At 52.9% G+C, this 13354-nt stretch overlaps 1 protein-coding gene across 2 annotated transcripts; it reads left to right on the top strand.

Moving 5' to 3' along the window:
* The first annotated feature begins 4633 nt into the window (after positions 1-4633).
* Positions 4634-7824, top strand: PVRIG (PVR related immunoglobulin domain containing). 2 transcript variants are annotated; one of them, XM_064593243.1, is made up of 5 exons: positions 4634-6051; positions 6134-6487; positions 6567-6690; positions 6781-6838; positions 6985-7824. In XM_064593243.1, the coding sequence occupies exons 1-5, from the start codon at positions 5925-5927 to the stop codon at positions 7276-7278; spliced, it is 957 nt and encodes a 318-aa protein (XP_064449313.1). In that variant the 5' UTR covers positions 4634-5924; the 3' UTR covers positions 7279-7824. The 2 variants fall into 2 exon arrangements, with proteins under 2 accessions (XP_064449313.1, XP_045731649.1); XM_045875693.3 differs by having other exon boundaries at positions 6952-7824.
* The last annotated feature ends 5530 nt before the right edge of the window (positions 7825-13354 follow it).

The raw sequence follows: 13354 nt of genomic DNA, 5'->3' as shown, positions 1-13354 counted from the left end.
TCTGTATTAAGGGGGAACAGGTCCAGGGAAAGAAGCCCTTCCTATGGGATCTGGAATGGAGTGGAAGACTAAGGTGAACATAGGAGGTCACTAAGGATCCAGGAGGAGAAAGATTCCCAAGTTATTTAAATACCAGCCAAGCTGAGGGTACTTCACAAGATCAAAAGAAAAACTCGGCAGCTCTGTAAATATGGAGATCTTTATGCATCCAGATGGTGCAGGGTGGTGAATTGAGCCTCAACCCTAGAATATTTGCAAGTTTTATATCATGCTCCCCAAATTGTTTAACACTCTTTATGGAGGGGGTGGGTCTAGATCCTCTCCCCTGGAATATGGGCTCTGTGATTGCTTAATAGAATATGGTGGACTGATGCTGTGCCAGTTTCTGAACGCTGAATTAAACTAGCAGTTTCCAACGTCCTGTTTCTTGACCTGCTCACTCTTGGAGCCCAGCCCCAAGCAGGCACATGGAAAGGCAATGTTTGGGGGTCCAGCTAGCAGCCCTGGCTGAAGTCCCAGCCTGTGTCCAGTATCAACCACCAGACGTGCTTCAGATATGAACCAGATGATTGTAACGCCCCAGGCCTCATCTTTTCTGTGCCTTTTCCAGATTCCTGACCCATAGAATCTATGAGCACTATAAAATGTTTACACTTAATTTGGGGTGGTTTGTTACATAGCACTAGTAATTAAAAGAGAACCTTAGAGTCCTAAGACTCCAAAAGTTTGGGCATGTCTGTCAGTTAAAAGAATTATATAAACATTTACCAGTTTTTTTTAAAGATTTTACTTGACAATGAGAGAACGTGCACACGAGTGAGCACAAACAAGGGGAGATGCAGAGGGAGAGGGAGAAACAGGTTCCCCAGTGAGCAGGGAGCCCGATGTGGGGTTCGATCCCAGGACCTTGAGATCATGACCTGAGCCGAAGGCAGACGCTTAACTGAGCCATCCAGGCGCCCTTATTTATTATACACATTAAAAATGTAATGGGTGGGGTGCTTGGGTAGCTCAGTCAGTTAAGCATCGACTCTTTATTTCAGCTCAGGTCATGAGCTCAGGGTTGTGAGATCGAGCCCTGAGTTGGACTCCATGCTGAGCGTGGAACCTGCTTAAGGTTCTCCCTCTCCCTCTGCCCTTCCGTCCACCCACCCCCCTGCATGTGCTCACTCTCTTGCTCTCTCTCTTGCTCTTTCAAAAAACAAAACAAAAAACCAACCCAAAAGTAATGGGTGAGTTAATGAAATAAATGTTTTGAAATATTTTATTAATAGTACAAAATACCTTTTTGCTCTAAAAAAATAGCAAAGTGAGAAACATTTTTTAAATCATAGTCTAATGTTTTCTGAGGTTCTTGTTGAAAGTTCAGTTTATTTGGGTAATTATTTTTTATGGTCTACATAACAGAGGAGTACCTCTCAAAACCTTGTAAATCCAAATGGAATAGGTGCTTCTTTGGCTGCATTTACTGGTTTTTGTTTTTGTTTTTTAATAGATGAGCCAAAACCCCCTAAATTTTTTCACTTGGAAGACTTAAACAGGTCAGAAAATGATTTCCAGTACAGTGACCGTGTGTTTAGAGGGCATATGCATGGTTAGGACTACAAAACCCACTGCATCTTCGAGCATGTAGACTGCAGGCCAGCAGCAGCTTTGGGTTTGTGTCTTACTTTAGGACGCTGATCTGATTGGAGGTGAACACTGGGATCCCAATGAGAGCACCAGTGTCACTTAGTGGTAATAAAAGTTACCTTCATTGTATTCTTATCTTTAAAAATGAGAAATGTTGGTCAGTTTGTCCTGCATGACAGCAGTTGATACCTTGTGTACCACCTGAGGTTCAAACACCCCCCCCCCCAAAAACCACAGCTCTAGGGGATGTTGTGCCAGTAAACGTCTTGCTAACAGAGGCGGGGCCATGGGCTTCAGAGCAACAGCCCTGAGTGGCCAGGCCCCAGCCAAGCTGGACCTGGAGTGGAGGCCTGCTTGGGTAAGAGAGGTGGAGGCCTCTGCACAGGCTGACCTTACCTGGGTTGACAGGTGACACCGAGCAGTGCTTTTCAGGGGACTGGCACTGCTGTGCATTGCCTGTTAGCTTATTGTCGAATAATAGCTTTTTTTTTTTTTTTTTTAAGATTTCAGAGAGCAAGTGCATGCACACACACACACACACACACACACGAGCTTAGGGGCAGGGTGCAGAGAGAAGCAGACTCCCAGCTGAGTGGGGAGCCCGATCCCAGAACCTGGGATCATGACCTGAGCCGAAGGCAGACGCTTAACGACTGAGCCACCCAGGTGCCCCCCGCAAATAATAGCTTTTAAATTATTTTAAATCATCTTCAATTAAGGCTTTTTCTTTTTTAACCTTTGTTGTGGCCAGGAGCTGCACCAGAAGGTGAGTTGGTGGTGGTCTCTCCTAAATTATAAAGTGAAGAGATTTTTTTCAGATGGCTGAGGAGAAAAGTCTTCGGCTAACAGGTAAGTCATCCTGTGTTTTGAATTCCAGGCAGTACTGACTTGGGGATGTTACAGGATGAAAAGTGTTCTTGGATGGCACGAGAGGATAAGGGAACAGGACGGGGGAAGGTTTATTTTCACACATAGACATTCTGAAGTGTTCCCTGAGCTCTGTAGTTCCTTCCCTGGGGTAGGGTGGAACACAAGACCTGGAAAGGACCCACACAACAAGTCTTCCTTGAGCACAGATTCCCTGTGAGCCCTGTGTGTGGAGTTGGGCTGGCTGGAGATGTAGGCACTGAAAGAGGGGGGTCAGACGAGAGCAGAGCATAGAGGAGTGGCCCACCTGCTGGAGGAACCCTGGGACACTCGGGAAGACGAAGGAACATACATCAACTTTAATGCAGTAGAGAGCCAGCCAAGGGATGGAGTGGGGGAGCAGGAGCTGAAGGATAAAGCAGCTCCTCTCGGCACAGAAGCAGCTCCCATCGGGATGGGGGGCAAGCCCAGCCTCGGAACTGAGCACAGGTTATCCACGGATGGGGCAGAGGATTGCTGGATTTTGATCAAAACCTTGTCATTTAACATTTTTAAATGTGGGAGAGACAACTCCGCATAGTTGTAATAGTGTGGGTTCTGGGGCAAAAATTTTTGTCAAATCCTGGCTTCAATGTGTACTAGCCTTGCGACCCTGGGCAGGTTACGTCCTCATAAGGTCACTGTAAGTATGGAACGGATCTGTGGGACTTGCTCAGAGTAAACTTAGCACATGGTGTACACCTGGATGTTACCTCTTATTGTTACTTTGATAGGGAACATAAATGGCCATTTCACGACATTTAAGATATTTGTGAAAATGATCAGGAGTCTCACTCTACAAACTCAGGTGAGGAAGGTCTCTCATAAAATGATGGTCACCAGGGGCACCTGACTGGCTCAGTCCGTGGAGCGTGTGACTCGTGATCTCAGGGCTGTGAGCAAGAGCACCATGTTGGGTGTGGAGATTATTTAAAAATAAAATCTTTAAAAAAAAAAAAATCTGGTCACCAATACTCACTGAGGGCTGGGGCCAGGCGTGAGTGCAGCACCACGAGCTGTGAAGCAAAGTGTCGTCCCTGCTGGGATATTGCTGCTCTGGGAGGTTAGGTTGCTTTGTCTAAGCTTGCACAGCTATGAAATTATGGCACCAATTCAACCCCCACGGGCCTGATTCTAGAGACTGATGCCAGGGGATGTATTACTGCAGCAGGACGTGAGCTGGGTGTGGCTGCAGGGACTTCACTGAGAAAGGTCAGAGCTGGAAGTGGCCATTATCAGACCTGGGTCATCTACTGTGTGTCTCTGTACCAAAAAGGGTAGAGGCCCAGCAGTGCAGGCCTGATGATGCAGGGCTTTTGTTGGCAGGTTTAATGACCTTCTGTGTCTCTGGAGCTCAGAATTCTGGAGATTGTGCAGGAATAGCCAAGAAAGTTTTGAGAAAGGGCAAGGGTCATCAGATCAAAACAAAAGCATTCTACTTAGGACCTTGTGGTATTGAAACAGAAATAAGCAAATGAATCAACAGATAGATTAGGAAAGAGAATCCAGAAGTATGTCATTTGTAAGAATTTATGATCAAGATGGCATTTCAAAACAGGTAAAGACACTTTGGGGACATTGGCTCTCCACCTGAAAGGTTACACTATTTTATACCATCCCCAAATTAAATTATTTAGGGGCTAAAAGGAAACCCTTCCTAGAGTTTGGGATAAAACAAAACTTACAATGTTTCCAGAAATGATAAAATATGGACAGTCTGAACCTCCTGAAAAAATGGGGAGGGGAATGGGAATGACAGGGAAAGTGAAAGAACTTTGATGTTTTCTGTTTTAAATCATCTACAATGAGAACTGAGGGGACAGTGTGGCTTAGAAGACAAAATGGAAGATAGTGAGTAGTTGTGCCATTGCTTTTTGTCCCATCGACCACCAAGTATTGCTCTCCCCTTGTGTGATTGGGCTCTGAAAGCCAGCCCTCCCTCCAGGGCTTAGAGTCAGCCCCGGAGGACTGGCCCCCAGGCAGCCACCGCCCAGGGCCCACCGTCTATGCAGTGGTTGTTCGAGGGAAATGTTCACTCAGGGACAACTTCCCAGAGGTGGTGGGATTTGGGCCTCGCAACGTGGGGAGGATTTCAGTGGGTGGGAGGAGGGCTTCCAGGATGGAGAGGCTGAGGGTCCATATGCCCTTGTGCTCTGCCTCCACACTGAGCTGGGCTCCCACCCTGTCAGGGGAACAGTAGTGGAAGAAGTGACAGCAGGTCTGAGTCAGGTTTGGAGATTGGCCCATCGGATCTGAGTGAAGGTCACCGGGTTGAGAGGACGCTCACTGGGCTGGGAGCAGTTAAGTGATTGACCTGGAGGCCCTGCTTTTCTAGGTTTTCAGGCGTGGATGGGATGAGAGTCTGCCCAAGAGACGGATTTGGTTTTTGGCTAACATAGGATTAAACGCACCGTAACGGGCAGGGACAGGGCCACAGCTCTGTTCTGACCACACCTTGGGCAAAAAGTCCTCAGCACAGGCCCTTGGCTCTAACCCTGAGCTCACCAAGCTCCTCTCACCCCACACAGAAGCTTGGCACAGGAGAGGACAAGATGCAAATCATTCTGATCACAGCATTCTGGTTGCTCTGTGTTCTATAAACGAACAGAAGCCAGAAAGCAATTTGGAGCAATGCTTCGTGGAGAGAGACAGCTTGAGACCGGGAGGCGGCGGAAGGAGTGGGACAAAGGGCTCGGGTGGTCAGGATGGGAAGCCCCTGGGGTTTCCTGACAGGCTGGAGATGAAAGAGAAGAGCCAAAGAGGACTATGCCTCTGGCCCAACAGCTGGAAGCCCCTATGCCCTCCACTGTTGGAGGGAGGCTGCAGATGGGACAGAGCTCAGTTTGGGGGACGTTTGTGACAGGCATCCAAGAGGCAACGCTAAGCGGGCCGCCGGACATGATGAAGCTGTGGTTCAGGAGGGAGGTCTGAGCTAGGGATCCATAGATGAGTCCAGCTGGGCGGCTCTCAGGTAGCCCCCTGCTGGCTTTCCTGCTAAGGATCTTCCTTCTTCCCAAATTCCTGTACATTCCCCAGCCCTTAGCTGGGGGGCGGGGGCGGGGGCCAGAGGCTTCTTCCTAAGGAGAGACCAGGGACCCCTGGTTCCCCGTCTCAACCCCCTCGTGCTTCCCAGGGCCTGGCCTGCCCAGGCGGTTACTTGGAGACAGGGCTGGGAAAGGAACCTGAGCCCGCTGCCCCGCTCGCGTGCAGCGCAGCCTCGGTACAGGGAAAACCTGGTTGCTGTGGCTTTACGTCTCTCAAGACAGGGGGTCCGTTGCCCTGTGTTCACCAAGCCGAGGCAGACAGAGGAGGAAGTGGGGCAGGGGCGTGGAGAACACTGAGCGCAGCTGCTCCCCGGGCCTGCTCACACATGAAAACTTCCTGCGATGAGAACGGAAGCCAGGTGCTGTCCCCACCACGACAGCTCCCAGAGCTGGGGCCAGAGGGAAGCCATGGACAGGCCTCGGGCCCCGGTCCTGCTCTGGGCGCTGCTGACACTCTGCATCACTGCTGGTGAGTGGGCGGAGAGAAGCGGAAGACATGGGGGTCAGGTGGAGTCCCAGCCCTGGGGTGCTCCCATGTCTCTATCCCACAGGGACCCCTGAAGTGTGGGTGCAAGTTCAGATGGAGGCCACCAAGTCCCCGTCCTTCACTGTCCGCTGTGGATTCCTCGGATCTGGCTCTGTCTCCCTAGTGACCGTGAGCTCTGGGGGGCCTGATGGTGCCGGAGGGACTAGGCTGGCTGTTTTGCACCCAGAATTCGGCATCCAGCAGTGGCCCCCTGCCTGCCAGGCCGACTGGGAAACCAAAACCAGCATCTCCCTCACCGTGAAAGAAGGATCTGCAGGGAGAAGCCCCAGTCCCAACACCACCTTCTGCTGCAAGTTTGTTTCCTTTCCTGAGGGCTCCCAGGAGGCCTGTGGGAACCTCTTCCTCAGCGCAGACCAAGGTGGGGCTCAGGAGAGGGGGGCAGGGAGGGAGGAAGGGCACCAGCCACCCGTCTGGTACGCCTCTTTGTCTATACACAGGGCTCCCTGCCCCTACTCCAGCTCCCATACTGCGGGCTGACCTGGCCGGGATCTTTGGGGTGTCGGGGGTCCTCCTCTTTGGCTGTGTTTACCTCCTCCACCTCCTGCATCGGCAGAGGCACTGGTGAGACCCAACCCCTGTCGGGCCCAGTCTAAACCCCAGCACCGGTGGGCTAGCCACTTGCTTTGCTTCTAACCCGCCTCACTCTGCCAGGTCCGTCATGAAGGTCCAGCCCTGCCTCGCCAGTCCCCAGACACAGCCGCGAGCAAGGGTGAGGACTGGGGGATTGTTTGGGAGGGGGGAACAGAGGAGGCTGCAGCTGGGGGCGGGGCGGGTCCTGTGAGTAGAGCCTGACTTGGGCCTCCTTCCCCCTCATGCCTGCAGGGGGCTGCTCAAGCCTCCCTGGTCTCTCTGCAGGCCCCCTACACCACCGTCAATACCAGCTGCTACGGCCCGGCAACTCTGGACACGGTCCTCCCGCCCCGGCCACTGTCCCGCTGGGCGGCACTGCCCGCCCCCGCAGCCTGCCCGCCTCAGCCGCCCGCCCGCTGGGCACCCCTGCCAGCCTCCGCACGCGACAGTTTCATCTCCATGGAGAACGGACTTTATGCTCAGGCGGGAGAGAGGTCTTTCCAAGCCGGCCCCAACCTCGTCCCTTTCCCGGACTCTCTGGGGCACAGAGCCGTGGAGGGGCATTTAGGAGTTCGATGAGAGGGACCCCAAGTCCGCTTGGGCCTCCTCTCCTCTCAGACCTCTGGGACCCGCTTGTGGTGTCTGTGTCCTGGGGGCGCATAATCTTTGCACATCTTATTTTATTCCTAGGCCTGCATAAGTGTCTCCACACATACTTGGCCAAGGTCCCCTGGCTGCGGATGTGGTCAGCACGTGTGCACGTGTGGGCACACATGTGTCTACGTGAGGTGACAAAATCCCATCCCAGGTTGTTTCCTGTTTTCAAGTCCCCAGTCCTCACAGGTGATGTTGATAAAAAAAAAAAAGAAAAAAAAATGGTTTCTGACTGGGGCCTTGGCTGGACCTTTTCTTCCTTAAGGGTTAAGAAGTTAGAGGCAGTTTCAACCCCTGGGAGGCAGGGGCCAGGTTGGACTTCGATGGGGATAGGCCTCAGCCTGGGAGGTCTCCCACCTGCCCCCCCCACCCCCCCGGAGAGTCCTGGCCCTGTAGACCTTGCTGAGACACCAGGGGCTGGGAAGACAAGACTGGGGCGGGGGCTGATGGCAGGATGATCCATCCTCAATTCTTGCCACATCGTAGGACAGCAGCCAGGGCTCCTGGGTCTTCAACCCGAGAAAAGCATCCTTGGGGCATCCATGTCAGGCTCTCTGAGGTGGTCTGCGGAGGGGTCCTGCTGCCTGCCTTCCACCGACTCACCTCAAGTCAGCCCACAGTAGCCGCCTCCGGCTCCTCTCATTGCTGGGGCACCCGCACTATTCCCCACTGGTTGCTCGCGGGGTAGGTAGAGGCCCGGCCAGCAGAGGGACCAAACACACACTCCCCTACCCACTAATCTTCCCCTCCCGGAGCCAGCCCTCCGGTAAACAGGGCGAGCAGCCTGGGCCTCATCGAACCTTTGCCACAGGAGAACGTGGTGAGAGCTGTGATAGCTGCAAGGCTCCATAGAACATGGCAGATTCTGGGGGGCAGGGGGCAGAACGGTCCTGGAGTCAGGCTCAGACCGCACCTCCAACCAGGGTGAATACCAGCATGGGGGAGGGGACACCAGCCACTCCATCCCTTCCTTGGTTCTGCTTGTGGGAAGTCCCAGGCAGAGCCACCTGCCAAGCCAGGAACCAGCCCCTCTGCCCGGCTGAGGGAGGGCCTGCCCAGAGCCGTGTCCAACCCCAGAACCTTTCAGAAACCCAGTTTGCTGTTCTAGGCATGCCTAATGGGGCCTTCCCAAGACCCAGCACCGCCCAGCCGCTAGCTCTGCAGCACTGGGGAGAGGGTGGGCCGGGCAGAGTGAGGGAGTGGTTAAGGGCCTGTCTTCCTCAGCCAGTGATCCTCCTCCTCGTCTCAGAAGCCCTCAGCACTGACCTGATCAGCTCAATGGTCCCTGCAGGGCTGAGGGCTCAAGAGAGGGCGGGGGGGGGGGGGGGGGTGCGGAGGTCCCTGGGGAGGGTCAGGGAGACGTGAGAGAGGGAGTAGATCAGGGCCCAGCTGCCTTAGGACCATGTCAGGGACAGGCGTGGGGGGGGCAATGGGGCTTGCAGGGTCTCAGGGGAGGCCTTGGGGGGCTCCCCCAGGAACCCTTGCTTCTCTAGAAAGGGAATGTTTGTCAGACAAAGGAGGGAGCTCTGAGGGATCCCTGGCCTGAACCTGGCTCCACCCCTGAGCCACTTGCCCATCTTGGAGTCCGGGAGGGCCCCCCAGACTCGAGCCTGTCTTCGAGTCAGGCTGGCCAGCCCCGCATCCCGGAACCAGCAGCAGCACTGAAGGGCCCGGCTGGGCGAGCGGAGTTGTGGCTCCGAAGCCACAACCTTGGAGATCATGCTCTGCTCTTTGTTCATTCCACACATGCGGCAATTGAGGCCCGAGTGAGAGGGGACTTGCCCAAGGGGACAGAACTGAACCAGCCCCCTTACCCCACCAGGCATCCAGGACATGCCCTCTGCCTTGACCGGAGCTAAGGCTTGGGCTTTGGACTCCCCCTGAGTTTGAACTCCAGGGGTCACTCCCCGGCCGTGAGACCCCCAGCAGCTTCACTCCTCCGAGGCTCGCTTTGCTCATCGCGTGCATAAGGAGGCTCATAAGGCCGAGGCGAGTGTGAAGATTGTAAACCAGGACGAAGCAACTTTGCACGGACTGTCTTGCTTAGGACTTAACCTCAAGGGGTAGGTAATTTCAGGAAGTTCATTTAACAGATGTGCTGCCCGAGCCCGGGGTCACTGAGCTGGAGGGCAGAGGTGCTTTCAGCAGGGAACAAAGGAGACACAGTGCCAGCAGCCCAGTCTGGACACGTCCGTGGGTCTGCTCGGCTACGGCGGCGGTGGGGACCCTGGGGAGCCAGAGCTGGGCCTAGGCCCCAGGCGGGAGGCTGGGCGTGCGGGGACCACCATGTGGCGCCGCTGACACCCACCATGGGGCCGACCGTGCAGTGGCCTGCGAGTGCTTTCCGGAGGTCCCTCTGCAGAGGACGCCAGACCCTCCATAGAGAAGAGCATCTTTGGAGGCACCGCAGGGGTCTCAGGGAAAGGACAGAGCGACCCCCACCCCTCCATAACAGGTCCCTCAGCCCTGCCCTCGCCCACCGCACCTGGCCCAACGGACCACCCAAGACACGAGCTCGCTCCTCCCCAAATGGCCCTCAGGACACCCCCACCCCATGGCTACCTCCACCCACAGTCAGTTGCTCCTTCTTGCCTCCGCCCCACCCCAAAGTGGTGTGGTGACCTCAGGAAATATGGTAACAATTTTCGGTCAACATATGGCCCATCGATTTACATCTGAAGGGTTGAGGTTTTACTTGACAGTAGAGAATAACCTTAACAACAGCTAGCCCTTCACGGTCCTGGAAACCTTGCTCCCAAATTCCTTAGAGACCTAAGCCATCTCCAACCCCCACGAAGTAAGAAGTGTGTAATCAGTCACTCCTCACAATCACCAGTGCACCTCTTTCTGCCCACAGGTCCTGTCCCTGGGCTATAATAAAAACTTTTTTGCACCAAAAAAGTCTCAGCCCCACATCACTAATACCCCTCCCCTCTGTGTGGCCCACTGCCCGTACAGACCGTCCCGCCTCTCTCGGCTCTGGACCCTCAGTGGCCACCTCTCCATACTGACCCCTAGCCTGAGGGGTGGGGGGGGGGTGGTCAAAGTGCTTGGCAGTTGCTTCCCTTCTAGGGACCGGTGGGAAGAGTCAAGCACCAGGAGTCCTGGGACCTGGACTCCACGGCCTCCTGCTGGGTGTGTGACTTCTGCCCCTGCAGGCCAGGAAGACTTGAACCCTTGCTGGGTTCACTGCAGGGCGCTGGAGGACATGGCCTCGCCCCCAGCCAAGCCGGGGTGTCCGTCCTGCTCACGCTGACCTCTACAGTACACGGTGGGGGTCTGGGACCTTGGAAGAAGAAATAGGGCCGAGGCGTGTCCGAGGGCTCAGCCAGTGGGACACAGGTCGAAGGCCCTGGCCTGTTCTCTGGGCCTCTCCCAGGCGCTATGGGGGAGTAGCTACTCAACAAGAACCCCCAGGCTGTGATCCCACTCCAACACAGGGACACACAAGGGCACAGGATACTAGGTGTGCTGGCCCAGCCAAGGGCAGGGGGAGGCTCTCCAACCTGCCCAAGGGTTCTGGGCAAACCCTGCTGAGGGGGACCTCCACACAGGGCCCTCAAACAGTGTCATTGCAACATCTGTGAAATGAATCAGAAATCTGGGCTGTTTGGAGAAACAGTAAACAGACATTACAAATGTTAAAAGAAAAAAATTAAAGTGGTTTTTTTCACTTTCACAAGTGAGAAGGAATGACGGGGCCTTTCTGAGTCAATGACACCTACAATAGAACCTGAAGCTGAGTGGGAGCTGTTCAGGCAACGACTGTGGAGAGACTACGCCAGGCAGGGAAAGACGTGTCCAAGAGCCCTGGTCTTAAAAGGAGCTTGGCCCTGCAGGGGCCCCGAACAGGTCCTTGCGTTCGAAACAAGGCGAGGGAGGGAGTACGCAAAGCCCCTGGAAGGGATGTGGATTTTATAAGGGCAGAGATCACCTCTGGTGGGTTTTTTGTTTTCGTTTTAAGATTTTATTTATTTGACAGAAACAAAGGGAAAGCAAGAACACAAGCAGGGGGAGTGGGAGAGTAAGAAGCAGGCTTCCCGCCGAGCAGGGAGCCCGATGTGGGGCTCGATACCAGGACCCTGGGATCATGACCTGAGCCAAAGGCAAACACTTAACGACAGAGGCGCCCACCTCTGGTGGGTTATAAGCGGAGTGCGGCAAAATGATCAGATGGACATTATAAAGGGAGCACTCTGGGGAGGGGAAGAGAGCACTTGTGTGGGAGGAAGAGTAGAAGTAAGAAGAATTGGGGAGCTACTGCAATGGTCCAGGTGGCAGATGAGGTGTCCGGGGCAAGGACAGTGGAATGTAGATGGAAAGAAGCAGAGGATTCAAAATGTGTTTTGGAGGCAGAATTGTGCCTGGCTGTGGGAAGAGGGGATGACGATGGTCTCAAGGGTTACACCCAGTTTTCTAGTGTGAGCCACTAGGTAGGAGAAGTGCCATTTACTTCAATGGAAGATTGAAAGGAGCATCTTCCAGGGAAGGGGTGACAAGGGGCCGAGAAAAGACAGCTTAGGTTGAGATGGCTGACACACAAATGAGGTACATACAGCCTATCGATGTCTCCTCAGAGCTCAGGCAGAGTCTCAGGAAGGGGCCAGAACTGTATGCAAAATCTTGATGAGAAAAAGCAAAGTCCCAAATAAACGGAGACATATCCATGTTTATAAATCAAAAGGCTCCTTGTTAAAAGGTCTAGTCTCCCCAAATGATCTACAGAATCAGAACTTTAATAGAAATTCCAGCAGGCTCCTCTGTAGACACTGACCAGCTGATTTTAAATTTTATGTGGAAAAACAAAATTACCTAGAAAAGCCAAAAACAATTTTGAAAAAGAACAAAGTTGGAGGATTCATGCTATTGGATTCAAACTTATGTAAAGCTAAAGAAATCAAGACAGTGAGGTAGAGAAAGAATAAGCAGAGCAATGCAACAGAATAGAGTCCAGAAATAGACATCTACCTACCTACCTACCTACCTTTGTAGTCAACTGGGTTTTAACAAAGGTGCCAAGGTAATTCAACAAGGGAAGAAGAGTCTTTTTAACAACTGGTGCTGAAACAATTGGATATTCATTTGCAAAAAAATAAAAATGAACCTCGACCCATACTTTCCATTACATGTTCTAAAAACTTAAACTAGATTGTAGACCTAATGTTAAACCTAAGACTATAAAACTTCCAGAAGAAAAAACAGGGGAAAACCTTTGGGACTATAAGTTAGGCAAAAATCTCTAAGATTCAACACCAAAGCCATGATCCATAAAAGAAAACATTGATAAACCAACTTCATCAGAATTAACTTCTGGGGCACCTGGGTGGCTCAGTCATTAAGCATCTGCCTTTGGCTCAGGTCATGATCCCAGGGTCCTGGGATCGAGCCTCACATTGGGCTCCCTGCTCCACGGGAAGCCTGCTTCTCCCTCTCCCACTCCCTCTGCTTGTGTTCCCTCTCTCGCTGTCTCTCTGTCAAATAAAACCTTAAAAAAAAAAAAATTAACTTCTGCTCTTTGAAAGACGCTATTAAGAAAATAAAAAATAGGGGCACCTGGGTGGCTCCGTCGTTAAGCATCTGCCTTCGGCTCAGGTCAAGATCCCAGGGTCCTCTCGTGCTTTACCTGGAGCAGCGAGCAGAGCAGCGTGGAGGGTGCGTCATCAGTTGCAAATCCAACGGGAAGAGCTGGGCCTTTCAGGTGGAAGCTACTTTAATACCCCAGCAGCTTTCATCCCCTCCCCCCCACGACAACCCAGCCAATGAGAAGCCACTGTAACTCCCAGGTGACTCCAATGGACTTGTTTATAACAGCCTCCCCCAGCTTCCCCCTTTCCTCTGTTTAAAAAAAAAAAAAAAAAAAAGTGTTCCTCTCTTTTGTCTGGTGGACTTGCCTCTGATTTTGCTATAGCTGGTTTGTCACGGATTGTAATCCTCCGCTGTTCCCGAACAAACCCATTTTTGCTGGTAAAATAGCTGGCAGTTTTATTTTGAAGGTTAACAC

Source organism: Mirounga angustirostris, unplaced genomic scaffold (genome assembly GCF_029215605.1).
Source record: "Mirounga angustirostris isolate CCGP_5_RB_7025 unplaced genomic scaffold, mMirAng1.0.hap1 SCAF_5, whole genome shotgun sequence".
NCBI classification, from domain to species: domain Eukaryota; kingdom Metazoa; phylum Chordata; class Mammalia; order Carnivora; family Phocidae; genus Mirounga; species Mirounga angustirostris.
The sequence above is the reverse complement of the archived record's forward strand: the minus strand, read 5'-3'. Positions and strand labels throughout refer to the sequence as shown.